Here is a 22,319-nt window from a genome sequence, read left to right on the forward strand (position 1 = left end):
GTCTGGGAACCTCTGCCTGGGGTTTACACAAAAGTTTTTCAGATTCCCTTGCTGAAAAGTAGCCATAATGATAATATGGAGACACTATCAAACCAATCTGAAAAATTCAAAGAGAAACATTTTTCACAGCTAATAATTATTTTCTAAACTACTAGAATCTCAGATATTTAAGATTTTAATTGAATGATAATACTGTAAAGTCACAAAAGGAACTAGGTTATACCTCCATTATATACTGTGCCTCCCTTTTGAATCCCCCAAATTCTAAAGATATAAATCTTAAGAAAGGGCAAAAAACTGTCATTTATTGGCTGTGTGAGTATTGACCATATTGTGTATGTTCATATGTAATTCTTATAGAGTAACTATTGCCATTTTGTCAATAAAAAAAGAAATGATGTGCAGATTGATTAGGGTTACTTAAAAAACACCACATATACATTGAGCTTTTATTACCTGTGAACTAAGTTTTAAGGAAGCAAAATTTAATGAGACAGGTTTCTGGCACAGATGGACTGACAGCCCAATAAATGCACTACAATGTTAAAGGGACCTGAATTTCTATAGGGTACTATGAGGCCACAGGGTTGAATGGAAACTCTTTGGGGGAAGGGTAGGAAATGAGAAAATATTCTGGAAATGACCTTTTGGCTGAAACATGAAGGTAAATTTCACAATGCAGAAGACAGAGGAAGAGGAACTCCTTGACAAAATGGGATTCATGAGCAAAGTCATGGAGATATAAAACAGGCTGGCAAGACTACAGTGGGGAAATCAAAGACTTGGACTACACAGTCAGAGTGACGATGGAGAGTGAAGCAAAAATCCAAATCATGGCAATTGTTGTTTGTTACGTGAAATAGTATGGATTGTAGCATATGAGCAATGAAGAGCCACCAAAAGTTCTTAAATACAGGTGTAAGAAGCAAGACGCCTCTGGTAGCTGTGGAATGGACCAACTGGAGGGGAAGCAAGACGGCAAAATCAGATAGGAGACTGCAATAGTCAGAGGGAGGGATTGTGGGGCTTGAAAGATGGAAATTCCATTGGAGAAGGAGAGACAGTGAAATGCATTGATCTTGGTTATTTTGTAAAGGGAAGAAGGTAGGAAAACTCTGTTTCCTGAATTAAGTGACTGGGTGCATGGTGCTGACATCCATTTAGGAAATACATGAGGAGGAGGAGCAAAGTTAGAGCAAGGTGATAAGTTCAGTTATAAATATGTGAAGTTGGAGGAGCCTGTGGAATACCCCCCTGGATTTTGGATATAGCTGGGATATTGAGTGTTGACAGTTGGGATGCAAGGTGTTAGTGAGTGAGTGGGAAGGAAAGACGTGAGTGGGAAGTGAAAGGACAGAGAGACAAGATGGTACCAGGAGATAGATGTTTAGATGTGGGTGTCTTATAGACAGTGGTGATGGCTCAAAAGGGCAAATCTGAGAAGCAGGAAGGAAACCAGAAGCAGGTAAATGATTGCTGAGGAGCCCTGAGGGTCCAACAAAGTTGAAAACCTGGTTTGAAATAGGAGTTCTGAATCATGGCTGTGATTTTCTCCAGCAGGGCTCTGCAGTGATTATGGGATTGAGCCAAGATTATAGATTAGCAAAGCAGACTGGGGAGGAGGGCAAGGGATTAAAATATTTTAAATTAATCAAATTATTAAAGATTTTTAACAAGTAGTTTACCATTATCTATGTCATTTTATTGACAATTTCAGGTGGTCGCATTCTGTTCAGAAAAAAACCACAACAAAGAGGCCCCAAACCAGCAAAACCAAAAATGCAATCTCCGAAGCATATGGGAAGTGATTCGAGATTCTGAGGACTTTAAGACAACCACACCTATGACGACACAGCCACCCAAACCCACCTTCTCATTGCTGCAGATCACACAAAGAATTGTGTGTTTAGTCCTTGATAAGTCTGGAAGCATGACGGTATGTGCAATGAGTCTTACAGTTTTCTGAATGCTGGTCTCACGTTTGTGTACAATATGATCTGGACCACAATTTGGAACTCCTGGGATTAAACACAACCCAGACAGATGTTACAATACTAACGTGGCTTTCAGAAATATTCACCGCCACTTTATTCAACAAATATTCAGCATTGAGTCTCATTTGCCAAATTAAATTAGCTTTCAATTTCTGAGCAAAGATCTGATAAATTACATTAGCCTTAACATTTATGTTTTCACTGACAATATAAAGGCCTATCAAATTATTACTAAAGCATTGAACTAATGATTGAACTAAAGCCTAATCTGGCTTTACCTTTTAGGGCTATTTTTACAATGGCCCTAAAATTCTAACCCAAAATGCTACTAAATATAAAGGAGAAAATTTCCGCCACAGAAGGACGTGCCATGAGTAAGCGTGTTGCCATTGACTCTAGATTGAGGCAGCCACTTCCAAATTCCCTCAGGCCTGGTCTATTATTAGTCTGCACATCTAAACTGAACCTTCCTGTTTTTCTTCCTCTTCTCAGCTTGGTGACCGCCTTAAACGACTGAATCAAGCCGGCAAACTTTTCCTGCTGCAAACAGTTGAGCAAGGGTCCTGGGTCGGGATGGTGACATTTGACAATGCTGCCCAAGTACAAAGTGCACTCATACAGATCAACAGTGGCACTGACAGGAACGCGCTCACCAAAAGGTTACCCACGGCGGCTGCAGGAGGAACGTCCATCTGCACTGGGCTTCGATCAGCATTTACTGTGAGACAAGTGCCCCTGTTGTAGTTTGCCAATGCTTATAATTTATGTTTCCTAAGAAATTCTACCATTCCAGTGTTTCCATATATGCTCAGGGTCTAGTTGAATCAGGCTACCAAGGGCACAGCAATGGTTCAAAGGACACAGACACAGGACCCCAAAGCTATTGTTGACTAGTTCACTCATGCTTTTGTGCTTTTCTGCATCTGTGCATTCATGCTTTTCTGCAGGCACGCCTGCATTCAAAATATTCCCCATGTGCCTTCTACATGCCAGGCACTGTGTGTGCTAAGCATTAAGAAAACCATGAGGGCCAAACAGACACCACACCGTCTGCCACAGAGCTTATAATTTTATTGGAGAGATACATTAACCACATAGTCATAGAAATAAGTGTACTTTGTTCATAAACTGTAATGAGTGCAATGAAGGACGGTACATAGGGATATAAGAGTGTATCTCCTATGAGAGAAAAAAATGAGCTCTGAATTATGGTTAGACTTTGAGGTAGCTTAACACTCCAAACATCTGGATATAGAGGGTCCCCTTTTGGGCAAGCAAATGGTTTGTTTATTGAAGCAGGAGGCTTTAGCAACTGTAACTATAATTGTATTGGGTGTATATCCAAAGATCCCCTCTGACCATCCAATCACATCATCCCTCTACTTATCGTGTTTCCCCAAAAAATAAGACTAGGTCTTATATTAATTTTTACTCCAAAAGACACATTAGGGCGTATTTTCAGGGGATGTCTTATTTTTTCATGTACAACAATCTACACTTATTCAAATACAGTCATGTCATCTTCTTCTGGAACATCGTTATAATGTACTAAATGCACCCGTCTGGCTGACAATCTTAACGGGCTTATTTTCGGGGTAGGTCTTATTTTGGGGGAAACATGGTAGATATCACTGTCTTGCCATTTTCAACAAGATTAAGTAAAAATTTCTCTAACATTTAATTCTTTTATTGCATAACCCATACCTACCTTTCCAGGCTTAAGTACCTGGGACTCTCGTCCAGGTATGCTCTGTCTAAGCAAACTAGATCACCTGTCCTGCAGAGCTTCCACACCTTCGCCAGTCTAGCTCTCCAATTAGAGAACTTTCTCCTCCCGTGTACCTCAAATCACACTCATTCTTCAAAGATCCATCACAGACACCACCTACTTCTTGACGCTTTTCTTGATCCTTTCAACTGCATAGAATCTCTCTTTCTGAATCCAGGACTTTTTTTTTTTTTTTTTTAAGAACTATCTCTTATGACTTCTAGGCTCTTCTCTCGTATTTTCTAATCATGCGTTTCACTCCAGCAAAACTTCTCTAGGAATATGGCTTATCTTTTTGCCTCCCAGGCTGCTGGCTCAATATCTTTTTTACAGGAGGTTCTCAACAAATAAAACTGAATTGAGTTATGTGAATGCACCTGATGCTGAATTGCTCTAGGTACAGAATACAATATTCTATATTTACTTAGAGGCTATTTAGCTCCATGAAACAAAGAATAGGAGGCTGAAAGAGGCTGGCAGGCCTAAGGTCTCAGAATGTCTGCCCTGCAATGTCTGGGCAGGTCTGCCCTCTGCCTGCTATGGGTACAACATATCCATGGGGCTGTTCCATATCCCCAAGCAACAGCAGGAACCTTTAGTTTCCAGCCCACACTGTTGCACGTGGGCAACAGACTCAACCACTCCCTCAAATGCAGTCTGTCCTCTGACCCTTTCATTCCACCTTGAAGGCCATTTCCCCATATGTGGCTTCTATCGCGCACACAGTCAGCTGCAAAACCCTTTGCCAGATGCTTCTGTGCATCTGGGTTCTCTTGCCTCTGCCACTCCTGCAAGCTTTGATTAAGAAAGCAAATGAGGTAAAGAAACTGACAGTGAAATCACTGACTTGTAAACTGAATTCCTGCCATGCCAAACCCTAGGGGAGATGACTAATGCCAGATGATGTGGTGGTGAAGAGACCTTCTGCTTCTGCATTTTCTACTCAGATGGGTGAGAGAGTGTGAGGGACACAAATAAAATTTAGATGCTCCTCCTGCCCAGTGGAGTTGGGTGTGGTGTGGGAGGAGCTTGTGGTGATGAGGTAAAGGGCCTTCGATCCTATACTGTCCTCGAGATGCCCACTGGTCCCTTCTATAGGTCCCCCATCAGGTCTGTCTGGGCTCCTGGCAGTGGCGTCCGCTGAGGTGTGGCCACCGTACTTCACTTGCTCTCTTGGCTTGATCACGGCCCGGTTGTCCTCCCAGCCTCACCCCGGCTCTCACTGTTGGAGCAGAGCCCTGAGTACACCTACATCCTCCATCCAGCTCCCAAGGAAGGCTCTATACCCCTCAGTCTTTATGGCAAGATGACCCGTCCTCTTGCTTACCGACTCTCAGGTCAGCTGCCTCTGTCTCCCCAGTGGGATGTATGGGAACGTCTGCATGTTTTCCATGACGTGTAGCAGTGATGGCGAGTGGGAAAAAGAAATCCAAATTAAGCCTCTTCTCTAACTTCTTAAGGCCCTACAGCTAGGTCAGAGCAAGGCCATGGCCACAGCTGACAGGCTCTTGGGCTCTGGGCTCCTTCCCACAGCAGCAGCCACAGTTCCACTCTCTTCCCTTGTGTCACAGCCCCCTCTCAGAATTCAAACAGAGCAGGTGGAAGTCTCTGCTGCTCTCAGCTTTCCTTTACACCTACTTAAGACACCTTCCTTTTCTCAGAGTCCGGTCCAGAGAGGGGAGGTTATTTGGGCTTGATTGCTCATGTCTCCTACTTCTGGGTCTTCCGCCCTCTTTAGGAAAAGAGCAGATTCTTGCCTTCATCTTCTTAAGTGGATTTTATTTTATCTAATTTTCCTTCAATCATAATCTTATCCAACACTAGCAGGAGTGTCCTCTATATATCACATAAAAAACTATAGTGCGTCTAGCAGGAATAGTTGAGACATAGGTCTCACAGGACAACTAGGAACTGGGATTAATAGGAACAAAATGTTTTGCTTTAATCAGAGGGAATATTAACAATTTTAACAACTTATGTGAGCTGGGTACTGACCAATCGGAACCAATGCCAGCCATAAACAGTGGATATAGTCAGAGTAATCAATATCATATAAGCTAAAAATCTGCCTGGGGTCTAATATTCCCCAAATATTATCCCCTTCAATGAGTGTGGATTCTAATGGCCTCTGGGAACCTCTGAAAGTCTGTCAAGGAGAGATCACGTGAAGGAATCTCGAAAAACATTCTTTGCTGCTTCCCCCGTGTTCCGCATTGCCGGAACCGCCCTACGTCCCCCTCTAGAGAGCCTTCTCTGCAGCAGGTTAGCTGAGAGAAAAAAACCATGTCAAGTCCCGTGAGTATTCCGGATTCAAATTCTGTCCTTTCAAAACACAGAGCTATTTGACCGTTCCCAGACACTTTTGTTTATTCCCTCTGGAATTACTCTTCTTGTTCTCTATCAATGCAGTTTTCACAAATATCGTGGCTACCCTGAGTCTGATAACTCATACTCGGAATTATGTCCTTAGGTGATTAGGAAGAAATACCCAACAGATGGAGCTGAAATCGTGCTACTGACCGATGGGGAGGACAACACTATAAGTGTGTGCTTTAATGAAGTGAAACAGAGCGGAGCCATCATCCACACAGTTGCCCTGGGGCCCTCTGCAGCGAAAGAACTAGAGGAGCTGTCTAAAATGACAGGTGAGGGCCAATCTGCTAAGTCCCACTGTGTTGTCTCTTCCCCTGGACTGTGAGCTGCAATAAACCAGGGAGTAGGGGAAGGGTAGGCTAGGGAGAGACAGGGGTAATCTGATTGGCCACCTGGCTGCCCTTACTCCCAAATAACTATTATAACCTACTCCCCCCACCCCACTTTATTTTAAAGTTTTGATTCTAGGATTAGAGCAGCTGGAGAAAATGGGACTAGCACGGCACCCTAATGAGGACTTGGGACTCTCTTCCCAGGAACTTTTTAAGGACTAGAAGAAATCTAACAGGTTAGCAAGGATCCGCTCACTTCCAGTTGGCAGCTGGTCAAGAGACCCAAGAGAGACAGATGACAGCCCTCCAACTACATAATAATACCTTGATACTGGTGCTGTAGTAGCAGTAGAAAGTACAATGAGGCACAAAGAAGGGAGCCTTTAACTCTATCTGGGAAGAAGGTCCAGAAAAAGGACATCTGAGTTGGGACTTTCAACCAAAAGAAGCACTGAGAGGGCAAAGGGCCTGCTGAAGCGCTTGTGAGGTCACTGAAAATGTAGAATACAAAGCTCTTTCTCTGTAGAACATGAACATATTCTGCTTCTAACTCCCATACTGTTGTTAAAATAGATCATAGGACATACGGATAAACCAGATCCCATATGTCCCTGGCTTCTTTAGCAGGACAGGTGGACACAATTTATTTTTATGTATAATTTTCAGTTAGGGTCAGCATTATGGATATCAATTATCATGTTGACTTGCCTTCTGGGGCCTAGCATGATAGGACTCTTTACTCCTAATACTAGCTGTCTTAGGCTGGATTTCCTAGAAGCAGAGCTTGAGACAGGGATATGGGTGCATGTGAGTGAGGGAGAGCTCTCAGGAGAAAGGGAGGGAGGGAAGTAGGATAGGGCTGGGGAAGAAGGCTAGGCACAGATGCCCACTGGACTTGGAGTCTAGCTGAAGCCTGATCCCACAGGGGGTCTCTGGATCCAAAACTGCATCACAGACTTGGTCCAATCTTGAGGCAAGAGGGCTGGCCTTTTGTATCCCTGTGTTCGTTAGTCAGTGGCTGTGGATTGTCAGGACAGAGCAGAAGTGAGGGGGCATGCTATTTCTCTAGCTTGGGTGACCCCTTTTGGTAAGGCAAGTTTTTTGGAAAAGAAGCCAGCTAAATGCCATTAGCAGCTAACAGAGTAGCTGGGGAGAGATGCACTCACCTGGAGAAGGGGATCTAGGTAGAGGACCATCAGTATTAATAAAATATTTTCCTTAGACTCCGGATGGCGTTAATACCATGTTTCCCCAAAAATAAGACCAGGTCTTACATTAAGTTTTGCTCCAAAAGACGCATTAAGGCTTATGTTCGGGGGTTGTCATCCTGAAAAACCATGTTAGGGCTTATTTTTCGGTTAGGTCTTATTTTCAGGAAAACACGGTAGTTTAAAGTGCTTTCACATCAACCATTAGTTACACCTGTTCTAAATAGGCCAGGGCTGCTAGACTTGGTATATCATCTAATTTTTACTACATATTGTACTTTTCTATAACTATCCCTTGTCAGCTGTTATTTCTTGATGTTTGCACATACACATCTTTTTTGATTTAGGAGAAAAGTCAAGCTTATTAAGATTATGCCTAAAATAAGAATAAATCAATAGGTTTAGAGTGAGGCTTAATGGATTCTCTCATATAAAAGTCCATGACCTCTAAAACATGAATTTTGTGATATTAGTTTTGGCCTGTCAGAGATTCATGGCTGCTTTGCAGATGGTTGAAGTAGTCATACAACCGAGATGTTGCTGAAGCTAATATTTAGTAGGATTAAAAAATTAGTGTGAACTTCTGAGTTAATCTGGTCACCTATTTGATGTTGATCTTTTAATACTATAATAACACAATAGAATATTTTTTGTTTGTATTCTGCTAACTTAACAATAGCTAAAATGTTGCAAATACTTGCTTTCTAGGAAAATAATTTCTGATGATATAATTGCATTTTAGGAGGTTTACAGACATATGCTTCAGATCAGGCTCAGAACAACGGCCTTATTGATGCTTTTGGAGCCCTTTCCTCAGGAAATGGAGCTGTCTCCCAGCGCTCCATCCAGGTAAGAGTTCTTCCTCTTTGGCTTTTCATGTTTGTAAATAATTGTAGCCAAGAAAGAGAATTTAATGGTTAAAAGTTTTCAGTTCTTCCAGTAGTGAAATAAAATTAAAATAGAAGTTTCAGCCTGATAGTAGACATTATTCCTAAAATGCAACACTACTCCTTTAAACAAGGCAGTTAGTCTTTACTTGTTTGGAAACAATACTGAGTGATTTCCTCATAAAAACTAACAACATAAAATATAATAGGTCCAAGAATTCTTTTTTAACATCTGTTAAACACCCATAGCAATATAATTGGCTCAGAATTTTCTTCAGAGTACATTATCTCAACACAAATTTTCTGGGACAAGTGTTCAGGGATTACTTGCTCTATTTTTCCATTACCTCAAATTCCTGATATTGGCCAAGATTTTCATATAATGAATGGAAAGTGCTTTGTACTGTGAAAAGCCGATGGTGTCGGTCCTGGATCCTGGGCCTGGGTCTGTCACTCACTCTGTCACTGTGGACAATAACTTTATCCCTTGGGGCCTCAGTTTCTGAGTAAGATACAAACCAGAAACCTTCCACAGGCCCTTCTGGTTCTAAAATTTCAAGAAAACCAAATTTTCTTTCAAAAGTTTTGGTAGTATTTTTTTTTAAATGCTCTTTTTCTAATAGTTGCAAAAATTACTCACATGAATTTTTAAACTAGAGAGAGTAAACAATCAGCACTCATATCTGTGTGAATTATAATTTCTATTGTGGGAGTTTGGATAAAATTAAAGGAATATGTGATGTCAAAGCCAAATAATGATATATTTCAAAGCAACAGGCTTTCTGGTCTACTGAAATAGTATTTATTCAGTCAAAGAAGAAAGCAATTATACTTACTTGGGTTATCCTCGTTCAGATTTAAAAAACTAAACTCAAGAGCCCAGTTTGGAAATGGGAGGAATGTATCTTAGAAAAGTAATTAAACTATGAAAGGACAAGCTCAATCAGGCACTTTCTGCCCATTATTTTTGTATTTAAGAAACCCAACAGGGAGAGAGATAGAGAATGAGTGTGACTCATACACTCACCTGCCAGAAGAATCAGATCTAAGAGCCCTTTGCTTTCTCCATATCCAAGATCGTAATCTATCTGTGGAACTAGACAGTCCGGCTCTATGACCAGGCCACCTATATTCTGATAGGTATCAACTTAAGGACAGTAAATAATTATCCAGGCAATAATTCTCAAAATCACACTTTCTACAAAAGTCTTATTAGCACTTCCCCACTTCCAGCTCTGTTCCTCAATGCCTTCATTCTACTCCAAACAACAAGTCAGCCTTGGCTATTGACTTATTTCATTTCTCTTCACAGAAACTACAATAATAGTCAACCTAACAACTAGTATTTGCAATTCAAACAATCCATATGTGGGTGAAAATAAGTCCCAGTCAGTCCCCTTAAAGGATTGTGGTCTAGTAAATGAGTTGAGCTCTGCATACCAGTAGGTATTAAGCAAAGTACAACGTGAGAATGTCCAAGGACTGAGAGAACCAAGATTCCAGCGGAGCTCACAGGAGGGAAAGAGTATTCTCAGCTGTTAAGTGAGATGGATATCACAGAGAAAGCTTCACGGAGAAAGTGACATTTGAACTAACGTTTGAAGGATAGGATAGGTGAGGCTTAGACAGATGGAGATGGCCATACAGACTTCTAGGAAAAGCAGAGAGTGAGCTAAAGTCACAGAGTCAAGGAAGCATGAGGATCATTTGGGGAAGTGGTCTGAGCCTAGGAATCAACTTTGTGGGAACTAAAGTTCGAAAGGTAATTTAGAATTAGACCATAATAGGTCCTAACTACCAAACCAAGGACTCAGGCATCACTTGAGGGTTTCTAATGAAGAGACGGAGAGTTGCGCGAATAACAGTAGAGACCGTGATAGGTGCTGTATCCTCCAGGAAGTAAAGTGTTGTTTTCCTTAACAGCTTGAGAGTCGGGGCTGGACCCTCCAGAACACGCAATGGATAAATGGCACAGTGATAGTGGATAGCACTGTGGGAAATGACACTCTGTTCCTCATCACCTGGACAGTACAGCCTCCCCAAATCCGTCTCTGGGACCCCAGCGGGAAGCTACAAAATGGCTTTTTAGTGGACACACACTCCAGAATGGCCTACCTCCAAATCCCAGGCACTGCTAAGGTATGAAGTTACCTATTTTCCTTCTCGCAATTTGACAAGGTGAAACAAGGCTTTTAGAGAATAACCATAGCTTTTAGAATGTGGGTTGATTGCTAAAAGGACAGTCAGTATGGCACAAGAGAGAAGACAAGGGGAAAATCTCCATCCAGTGGAAATCGTTCAGGATGACAACAAATCAAGATAAAGGAAATTGGGGATATTTTCTCCGGGTTTAACTAAAAGGCGAACTTTCAAATTACACAGCAGTCACGCTGCAACCTGATCCTTGAAGCTTCAGGATGATGAAAACTATGTCCTCTACCTCAGGAAACCATCAGTTTGAACCTGCCCTTGATAAACCAAGGCAAAGATAAAGACATGGCTTTCAGACTTCATTTTCCACAAGTAGGATTTTCTTGACAATAGGAACCGTGTAGTTAGTTCAAACATATCAAAGTTTCCGCTGGCTGAGAGTGTCAAAGATCATCTTAGATACGCATATAACATGCTTGTGTCATATAGGATCTTCCTATAGGTGGCACTGAAGTCAGGTCTCTGTCTAGTTACTAACTGGACATGTCTCTGTTTGTTTTGGTCAGGTTGGCGTTTGGAATTACAGCCTACAAGCAAGCTCGCAAACCCTGACTTTGACTGTCACCTCCCGCGCATCAAGTGCTACCTTGCCTCCAGTTACAGTGACCTCAAAAATGAACAAAGACACAGGAAAATTCCCTAGTCCTATGGTCGTTTATGCAAAGATTCACCAAGGATCCTTGCCGATTCTTGGGGCCAGTGTCACAGCCCTGATAGAATCAGAGAATGGAAATACAGTTACCTTGGAATTATTGGACAATGGAGCAGGTAACCACCCAAGAAATTGGACATCTTTCTTTTCCAAAAAGCAACCAGGGAACAACAGGAGGACATGGTCTAGTGAAGACACTTAGAAGCAGGAAGTCCAGCACTAGGGTCTGGTCGAGACAGTTCTCCGCTTCCCCATAATTCCTGTATTTCAAAATGTTGAAAAACATGAATAGGTGCTCACATTTAGTTTCTGCAAAGCCCAAACAAATGAGGGGCTCAAGCTCAATAGGCTCATTGACTCTAGGGAGCTGTCACAGGGTATTCCACACTCCCCAAAAAGGGAAAGAGGAAAATTAATAACTATCTTGTGTTAGGTGTTTTATATGAAGAATATATATACATATGTATATATATATGGTGTGATAAAAAAAACAGTGTATCTTTAACTTAAAAAAATATTAGAGTCATATAATATATATGCCGGGGTGCCAAAAAAATGTATACACATTTTAAGAGATGTTATTTATGTATATTACTTTTCGAAGTTGAATTGAATTACGGTAGCAATGTGTAGTATGACGTTCACTCAAAAGATGGCATTAATCAAATGAACGCTAGTGTCACCAAGTGATAGGCAGGTCAGTCAAAGAAAATGGCGGAAGCACCATTGTCATTCGAGGACCACAAGACCATTTTGAAGTGGTATTTGAAATTCAAGAACGTTTTGGAGGTACAGTGACAATGGAGGCGTGAGTATGCAATAAAACTTCCAACATGCCTAACAATTGCACGCATTTGTGATAAGTTTGACACACATGGTACTATGTAAAGAAATTGAAATGGCATGCGCAACTATACAAGTGGACACTTTGGCTAATGTCGCTCAAGCAGTAGTTCACTGTAATCAGAAGTATCTGGATGCTGGTGGTAACCACTTTGAGCATCTCTTGTAATTGCAGAAGTCAAACATGACTTGTATTCATCTTTTGTTTTTGGTATATATTGAGTATTACAATTTTAATACAGTTTTTTCCTTTCTTAAAAGGTATATACATTTTTGGGCACCCTGTGTATATGTGTGTGTGTGAGAGTGTGTGTGTGTGTGTGTGTATCTTCATTTTTATCTTCACCACATACTTTTGAGATATTATTATTATCCCTACACAACAAATGAAGAAACTGAGGCTTTCACATTTAGAAAGCAGCAAACGGATTCAAGTACAGTTATATGTAACTCCCATACATATGCAGATTCTCTATTACCTTGTCCCCAAAGTGAAAATCCTGCCCATTATTTTTGTAATTAAGAAATCTAACAGGGAGAAAGAGAAATAATTCTACATTGCTTTTTAGGAAGAATTTGACTACTTATGGTAATGCAAATAATATTAGAACAAATTCTGTAAATGAATTTCCTACCTAAATCTACCCTGGGGAGAAGTCATGAATTTTTGAAAAATAATCACACAACATTTTTTTTTCTTTCCCGTAACATTCAGCAGTTCTATTCAGTTCAACAGATACATATTGAGTCGTTTCCTTCTGCTATGTTGGATGTAACAGAGACACATGACAAGATCTCTGATTTCAAAAAGAAAGACAATAATTCAGGAAGATGGGATGTACACATGTAATACTATAAACACACCACACACACACACACACACACACGTAAAAGAAACAGACCTCATCCAAATACAGTCAAATCCTAAACTCTTTTGCAAATAATGCTGGATTCTTTTTGCTTTGAAAATTTTTAACCCACACATGAGTTGGAAATATACAAATGCCCAGTTACTTTTAGAATATTCATTAATGCCTTCATTTCCTTGTCAAGGTGCTGATGCTACTAAGGATGACGGTATATATTCAAGGTATTTTACAGCTTATGATACAAATGGAAGATACAGTGTAAAAGTGCGGGCTCTCGGAGGAGTGCAGACAGCCCGACGGAGGCCAATGCCCCAGCAGAACGGAGCCAGGTACATACCTGGCTGGATTGAGAATGGTAAGTAATCTGTAATGACATACCTGACTTAAGTAAAAGGTTTGTGATTGAGAGGAAACCATTAAGCCTATGGAGAGAATCTGCAGCATTAAATCAGGGTTTCTCAACTGTGGCACTATTGACGCTTTGGGCCACATAATTATTTGTTATGGGGGCTGTCTGTGCTTTAGGATGTGTCACGGCATTCCTGGCCCTACTCACTACATATCAAAAGCAGCCCTCGTAGTCATGACAATCACAAATCTCTCCACTGTCCTCTAAAATCATCCACTGTCCTCTAGGGGGCAAAAAAGCCCCCAGATGATGACCACTAGATTGAACGTAGCTTTTGACTGAACTCAGGTCAAATTCTAGTCCTTTGCCAAATAAATTATTTTAGGTAATCTCTTTGTGCTTCACTTTCTCAGTTGTTAAATAGGGATAATAATGGCTACTACCTTGTAGGATGGTTATGAGGAATAAACAAGGAAATACACCTTCCGGTAGTAAGCTTGTTGCTGATAAACAGCAAGCATTGAATAAACGTTTGTTATTATCTTTAATGAATATTTTCTAATGAAACTCTTTCCACTGATATAGGCATTTCCATAGAATCAAAAAAATAACAATTTAAGGCTTATCTACATCAATAGAACCATAAGGCTCCTGTCTCCATTTCTTCCTTTCTCTTCTTGCTTAGACCAGGGACAACAGTAGATGAATCTAATACCAGCTGGCACATTGAGCGCACATGCAAGCATGTGGGAAAATTACTCTCTAAGAAACAGTCCTAAGAAACAGATTCTTAGTTATAAACACTTTCTCCAGACTAAAGCTGGAATTGGGATCAAAACTGAGTTCTGTTGGATTCTGGGACCTGTTTCCCATCCATCTCCACTCTGTACTGGGCAAGGTTTTTTCCCAGCACTGCTGTATAGTAAGAACAGTTCCTCCCATAAGCTTCCCACTGAGCTCTTTACTTGGGTGTATGCTCCATAAAGTGAGGATTCTAAGACATGTGGTATCTCTTCATGTAAAAGTATCATAGGAAAAAATGCTTTAAAAGACACCATTGCTTACAAAGCTCTTTCAAATACTTCAGTTTATTTTATTCCCATTTGTCCTTCTTTTTGAGTTAGGGGAAGAAGGCAGTAAGGGTCTGGTTTAATGGCTCTATCGAGCCTATGCCTAGTCTTTTACTTACATTAGTACATGCCATTTTCCTAATTATCCCATTTTAAAGATGGGAAAACAGAGGCTAGATAAGATATTGGTCTATAACTAATAGTGGTAGCCCCTGGCTTGGCATTGGGAAGCTATGTTCTTCCCTCCATACCTTGATGATCCTTCACTCTGAGACGGTCTCTATTGGTGGGTCTAATACTACCCCTCCTGAACCTGCTAACATACCCACTTCATCTTTGCCCAAGACCAGATTAATGGGTATGAAGATCAATCTGTCTCTAGAGGCAAAACTTTTAAGGGCTAAAGAAGTAGAGTTTATGAGAAAATAAATTTGCTACAAGAACTAGGTTTCCATGCATTCACTGAGAAAAATCAGAACTCTTGGAAAGCATAAAATCTGAGAATCCCTAACACAAAACATTTTATAAGAAACTATAATCTAATAAGAAACATATAATGCAAACATAGAGAAAGAGAAAAAATGTACAGGATAAATAAGTAAGGCAATCCTTAAATGTCCAGATGATTAATTACCAAGTAAATAGAAAAGATAATGAGATCCCCAATGTTATTTAGGGGTAAGAGACTTCTTGAGGCAGTCTGACGTTTAAAACAGAGATAGTATTTGAACTGACCTTGTGGACGTGTAAGATCAGGATAGACTAAAAGATGGGGAAAGAAGCAATTCCAGGACAAATGTCATGAAAATAAATTATGAAAGTTATTCCACTAAATATCCAGGAAATGTCTGTGAAATAAAGAATTGTGGTTCTCTCTTTGCCTTTTTCCCTCTGGTGCAAACAGATATGAGACCTTTACACCCAACAGTAAAATGAATTTTGGGAGTGGGAGGGAAAAAGGAGAAGGGAGGAATAGGAAGATGGCAATCCAATAATAAAACAGAGAGAAGTGTACCCATTTTGTGGTGCTGCTTCCCCTGCACTGAAGAAAGTTTTCATGTAGGTGAAGTAAAATGGAACCCAGCAAGACGTGAAGTTAATGAGGATGGTCTTCAAGGCAAGAAAGTGTGTTTCAGCAGAACAGCCTCGGGAGGTTCGTTTGTGGCCTCCAATGTCCCTAAGGCTCCCATACCTGATCGCTTCCCACCTTGTCAAATCACCGACCTGAAGGCAAAAATACAAGGGGAAAGTCTTATTAATCTGACATGGACGGCTCCTGGGGATGATTATGACCACGGGAGAGGTAAGTTCCGTGTGGTGTGGAACCTACAGAGGAGTTGGACCGCTAAGCCGAGATGCAGGAGGGTGTGAGGCAGGCAGGCATTTTGTGCTGCATGCGGAGGCCAGAGGCAGGAGGGACCTTGAATGTCCCCTGAAATAAAAGGGGTTGAAGGAGGGTGAAATGGGTAAAGGGGTCGGATATATGGTAATGGATGGAAACTAGACTTTTGGTGGGAAGTACGCTGTAGAGCATACAAATATTGAATTGTAATGTTGTACACCTGGAACTTACATAGTGTTATTAACCAATGCTACCTCAATAAAAAATTAGTTAAAAAAACAAAAAGATTTTAAAATGAGAAGTATAGAATCTGCAAAACTGGCCTACTTTAGGTATAAGGTTCCAACCAGGAAAAGGCAATCCTCAGTTTTTTACCCTTGCCAACGTGTCCCTCAACAAAGCTTATTTTTAGTAATGAGTCCTGGAGCGGATTGGAAATAGAGCATAGATATCTGTGGAGAAGAGCTGTCCTTTGGAAGAAAGCTCTCCAGCTATGGTCTGTGAACTGCAGCAATGACATCACAGGAATGCTGCATAGCGACCGTGGAACTTCAGGCCCCATCCCAGACCTACTGAGGCAGAATCGGCATTTTAAGATCTCTGGGTGATTCATATGAACATTAAAGTTTGAGAAGCACCCATACTAACAGTTTCTGATAGGTTGATTAAGTAAGCAGGTAAATCTAGTGAATATATCCTCGGCATTGGTAATGGGATTCTCAAGTAAAAGCCTCTGTCCTACCTAGGCTTTCTCTTCTGAATCCACAGCTTCATCCCGCTCCTGCGAATGTCTTCTCTGCCTCCTTTACTTAACTGAGCCTGAACTTTTATTGGAAAATGCCCTTTGTTCTCGAAGAGTCTGCTCCCTCTCCCAATACCCAAGTACCAGAGATGAGGAGAAGTATTATCTAAGCTCCCCTTTCCAAACTAGGCCATTACTCCTATGGTCTCATGTTTTTCTTGTTGTCATTGTTCTTTTTAAGATTCCATCCTATGCCCTTGAGCTATGCTGTCCTTCATCCCCTCTGTTCACTGTCATCTACAGTCTCACCCAAGACAGGCACCTGAGTCACAACACTCTCCCCTCTTACTTCCTAAAATCACTCTGCCTGGTGTCAGAATCTGAAAACTCCTCTATAAATCATTGAATAATAAGCAGTAATTAAACCACCTCCTCTCTTAGGTAGGCCCAGAAATACTGACCGAGCCTGATACCGTTTTCCATTTATCACTCTGTCAAGATACACAAACAAGAATGTGAAACGATACTAACGGTGGTAAACATGGACCGTCAGTTATTTATTCATTAGCCCTTTATGGGAGGGTGTTTCTAACAGCCTTTTAAAACTTCTCTAAGACTTGAGAATTATAAGTCACTTCCTTTTTTTTTTTTCAGCCTACAAGTACATCATTGGAATAAGCACCAATATTCTTGATCTCAGAGACAAGTTCAATGAATCGGTTCAAGTGAACACTACCGATCTCATTCCCCAGGAGGCCAGCGCTAAGGAAGTCTTTGTGTTTAAACCAGAAAGCATCGCTTTTGAAAACGGCACGGACCTCTACATTGCTGTTCAGGCTGTTGATAAGGTCAACCTCATGTCAGAAATCTCCAACATTGCACGAGTATCTTTGTTTATTCCTGCACAGACTCCACCAGAGACGCCTAGTCCTTCTCTTCCCTGCCCCGATATTAATGTCAATAGCACCATTCCTGGCATTCACATTTTAAAAATTATGTGGAAGTGGCTCGGAGAATTGCAGCTGTCCGTAGCCTTGGGCTGAGTTTTCATGAGATAAATAAACCATCCATCCTTCTTTTGAATATAAAGCTTTCTAAAATGTATTTTAGATTTCCTGTAAGGGGCAAATTAATCAAATAAAATGCTAAACAACTGGATACATATGTATAAAAAACTATCCATTCAAATCCAAAAGTTTAATCCTCATTCAGGCATTTATTACGATTTTGAATACTAGAAAGAAGGGGTGCTTGCAGCAGTAAATGGAAGTTATGTTTTAATTCGATTTAAGGGGCTTTGCTGGTTAAAAAGAACATGTAATTGCAAATGAAAGATGCCAGAAATGCCCAACCAGGTCAAACTATTTAGATAAAAAGCATGGCTTGTTACAGAGAAGATTTGAACCAACATCACCAGCGACGTACATTATTTTCTCTAGATTTAGGCAAAGATGATGCATTCAACGAAGGGATTGCATTGTAGAAATAAGAGCATGATGAAGGCTCCACAGGCATAGAAATGTATGTTCTGTGCATAAAGTATGCGTTGGTGATGATTAAAGTCACCATGGTGGGAGATCAGGTGGGAAAGGTAGGTTAGCGCCCAGTGTGAAGGGAAAGTGATTGAGAAATACACACTTTTGTACCAGTGTTCTCTACCAGTGCCTTAGATGCCTTTCATTACGTTATGTAATGCAATTCAGTTCATTCAACAACATGTATGAGCCGCCTACTATATTCCAAGCCTATGCCAAGTCCTGAGTAGAAAAAGATAAGTGAAATTTGGCCTTTTTCCTGTAGGCAATAAAAAAACATTTAAGGATTGTTTTTTTTTTTAATTAGGAAGCAGATATCATCAAAGCTACGCTAGAGAGAGAAAGGGGACTTTGAGGACCACATGGATAAAGGTGGGGGAGGCTAAGGGCGTGACAGATGAAAGGGGAAGAAGGAAAAAAAGGAGCCGAACAGACTTAGCAATCTGACAGTCCCCATCAAGAACTAGTCACAGATGCCAGTGCCTCCAAGGGAAAGGATTCTTGTGAACGGTGTTTCAACCTCTCAGTTTTATTAGCATAATGACTTCAAGATGGGGGTGGCTCTGTGCTTGAAAACAAAATATCTGGGAGATTGTTTCTACATAGACCCCAAATGTACTTCTTTCTTTATAGGTCTTCCTTATTTCAAAACAGGATTTGAGGCACCTTAGAGTTACATGCAATAAACATAATAAAAAATTAAGAAAATAAAGAAATGAAGTAAATAGATAATAAAAACTAGAGGAAGGTTCGGTATATCCAATGCCTCATATAATGTTCTATATATACAACTGCAACAGCCAGGTCTCACATTTTATTTTGAGCTTCCAAGCAAGCAGAACAAAGGAGATACAGAAGAGTAACAAGATTAGCAGAGTCTACCGTGAAAAACAAACCAGAGGTTCAGGAGGAGAATGGCTTTTCCTACCTGAGACCCCTGTGAGGTTTCCTCTGCACATCTTCAATACATGAGGGTATTGGGATATTAAGCCTAAGCAACATCCATATAATAACCACAACAGTTTAATGCAGTGGTGATCACAACATTCTTTACTGTAATCACACTTTACTATGGTGTCACAATGGAGTGACACCCCAGTGTGGTTCAGGAAAGGCAATTATACAGGGGCCCAAACAATGCAAGTCTAGCAAGCAGCTCTTGAGTTTGCACCAAAAACAAGATCTGGTGTGAATGGACTGCATGTCCTTTGGGCCATTTTTTATGACTAGCTTTTTCTCATGCACAGGTTTGTTACAATAACCGAGAAGCAGAGAGTTCTGAGGCTAAGAAGACACTGACATCCTAAAATCCAGTCTTGTTTATTGAGGGCACTTTTTTATCAGGTACTTTGCCAACCCAATGGACAGAGAGTGAGATTGAAGCCTTCTTCTGAAAGTTATGAAACCAAACGAGAGCACATACCTAACTAGAGGGCTGCTCACCTGCCCCAGGTGTACAAAGGAGTGTGAGGCCCCCAACTTAGTCCCATAGAACAGGACTGCCATGGGTTTAGCCTGGACAATTTCTAAGTCACTAATTGAGATTTTTAATTTCCTATTTGGGTGAACTCAACGGAATGTGTCTTGGGATACAGTGAGGAACTACATAGGAATGTATGATGTTACTTCAGAGAAATGAGGTAAATGTCAACATACAGATAAGACAGAAAGAAGAGAACAGTAAAGGAAACAGTCTTATGTACTCTGGGTTATAGGGCAGTTTGTTGCAAAATGGATCCTGAGTGTTGCATGTGATAAACCAAAATTTCGCTTTCTGCCATCATTACCCCCAATGACCTTAGTTTTTTAAGTTCCTGATAGGTCGATTAAGTAAGTTTGTAAATCTAGTGAATATATCCTCGGCATTGGTAACAGGATTCTCAAGTAAAAGCCTCTGTCCTACCTAAGCTTTCTCTTCTGAATCCACAGCTTCATCCCACTCCTGCAAATGTCTTCTCTGCCTCCTTTACTTAACTGAGTCTGAAATTTTATTGGAAAATGCCTGTAGTGCAGGGGATCCTGCCGACTACGCCAAGTGTCATGCGGGGTGTCAGGCGGGGTCTCTGGTCCCGCTCCCCACATAAGAACGCAGGATATGGCTAGGCCAAAAAGGAACACCCACGGAGCCATAGGTAGGGGAGTCACACCACTATACTCTCACTGGCGGCTGGGTTGGAGACACAGGAACCAGGAGCAACACAATTCTCAACCCTCACTGTGCCGCTTGCAGACTCAGCCACCATCTTCTTGCTAGCTCCCCCTTTTTCTGCTAGCTCAGCCACAGCAGTTATATTAGTGGCCAATGGCTCACTGGTTACAGCTGACGGCCAACTAGCCACAGCTGATGGCCATTTGATCACAGTTGATGGCCATTTACTACCTGAGCCAGCACCTTTCTATGTGAGGCCGAGAGCCTGGAAACTGCTTTTTGGGGCTCTGTCCCCACAATGCCCTCTTCTAGAAGAGTCTGCTCCTTCTCCCAATACCCAAGCACTGGGGATGGGGAGAAGTATTTTCTAAGCTCCCCTTTCCAAATTAGGCCATTACTCCTATGGTCTCACGTTTTTTGTTGTTATCGTTCTTTTTAAGCTTCCATCCTATGCCCTTGAGTTATGCTGTCCTTCATCCCCTCTTTACTGTCATCTATAATCTCACCCAAGACAGGCACCTGAGTCACAACACTGTCCCCACTTACCTTCTAAAGTCACTCTGCCTAGTGTCAGAAACTACATGAAAAAGTCTATCAATATTTTAGCCTCAAAATTCCTGATCTTCACCAATCTACACTCAGCTTTAGCAAACTACTGGACTGGGTCATGAAAAGGTGCCTTTTTATAAGTAAAAAATAGGATGATATTGGCAATTCCACATGATTTGACCTAATACTTTCAAGGCCATGATCTAGACATTGTAATGACCTAGAACAGTTCTACCAATAAAATCTTAAAATACAGTCTCTTCCTCTGGCCACAGCTTCCTCTGAGTGGTTCGGTTACTACCCCACTAAACTGGCTTTCTTATGTCACAATGACCTATTATCATTTGGTTGTCTCTTTGTAACCTTATCCATTATCTCCTTCCCTATACAGCCCTTACACATCTTGGTGTGTCCCTTCAAATTCCTTCAACTCCCTCATTAACTTTTCTTCTTATTACACCTGCCCCCAAAATCCCTAGCTTTGCATTAAGCATATCGTCTGTGTACTTGAGGCATTCATTTATCCACTTAGCAAATATTTTTAAGTACACATTGTATCCCAAATAGTGTGTTAGATGCAAGGATACAATAGGTAAACAAGCCAGGTATGGTTTCTGCTCTCAAAAACTTTATAACCAGTCCACCGATAAACAAGCAAGCCAGCAATTAACACACAGTAGGTAGGCACTATTTTAGGGGAAGTATCTATTTTAAGAATCCATGGTTTTGTAGCTAATTCACACCTGCTGTCTGCCAGAGGAAGTGATACTTCCACTTTCATGATGTCTGGCTCTAAGTATAAAATAAGGAGGGAAAAACCAAGTGAAAGAAAAGAAACAAAATGACCCTAATCAAAACTTCACTTCTCCAAATATTACTGTATCTTACATGTTGGGCAAAATCTACTGCCAGATTCATAATGGAGTAATCCTAGGGATCTAATTATTTCATTTCATTCACTCAACAATAATCTGGTGATGTCAACACCAGCAAAAGAATGAGACAGAGAGAGAGAGAGAGAGACAGAGAAAGAGAGAGAGAGAGAGAGAGAGAGAGAGAGAGAGAGAGAGAGAGAGAGAGAGAGAGAGTTTAAGCACTATGTTTTCTTTTTTTTAATTATACTTTAAAAAAACTACCTGACATATAGCCTCAATGGATTCTACCTACCCCCAAATAATTCTACTTGGTTTCAGACTTTTGAAGAAATGCTGAAATGTTTCCAAAGAGCATGCTTTTCAATCATGTTTGTTAGAGGGATTCATTAAAATAAAAAAAGAGAGGCTAAATCAACAAAAGTGTTCAAGGAGGCTGCTAGTAAAATTTCACAGAAAGAGTCAAATATGACAATCGAGGTAAGAACTACATAATGAGGACAGGAAATTCACTAGAAAGCCTAAGCAATGCATTGTTATTGCAATTGAGAAAAATCTGGCACCCAATGTGGAA

The 22,319-nt window shown here is 40.9% G+C and overlaps 1 protein-coding gene across 1 annotated transcript in view; it reads left to right on the forward strand.

The window, feature by feature from the left end:
• The window catches only part of CLCA1 (chloride channel accessory 1), a 30,825-nt gene extending 13,033 nt beyond the window's left edge, over positions 1–17,792 (forward strand). Inside the window, exons 6-14 of the mRNA XM_033114319.1 lie at positions 1,718–1,936; positions 2,487–2,714; positions 6,233–6,407; positions 8,418–8,524; positions 10,486–10,701; positions 11,280–11,541; positions 13,322–13,492; positions 15,620–15,859; positions 17,295–17,792. Of these exons, the coding sequence (XP_032970210.1) occupies positions 1,718–1,936; positions 2,487–2,714; positions 6,233–6,407; positions 8,418–8,524; positions 10,486–10,701; positions 11,280–11,541; positions 13,322–13,492; positions 15,620–15,859; positions 17,295–17,683 (2,007 nt within the window). The 3' untranslated portion in view covers positions 17,684–17,792. The remainder of the gene's footprint in view (positions 1–1,717; positions 1,937–2,486; positions 2,715–6,232; positions 6,408–8,417; positions 8,525–10,485; positions 10,702–11,279; positions 11,542–13,321; positions 13,493–15,619; positions 15,860–17,294) is intronic.
• Positions 17,793–22,319: the final 4,527 nt, after the last annotated feature.

The sequence above is a fragment of the Rhinolophus ferrumequinum genome, chromosome 9 (assembly GCF_004115265.2).
Source record: "Rhinolophus ferrumequinum isolate MPI-CBG mRhiFer1 chromosome 9, mRhiFer1_v1.p, whole genome shotgun sequence".
Lineage (NCBI taxonomy): Eukaryota > Metazoa > Chordata > Mammalia > Chiroptera > Rhinolophidae > Rhinolophus > Rhinolophus ferrumequinum.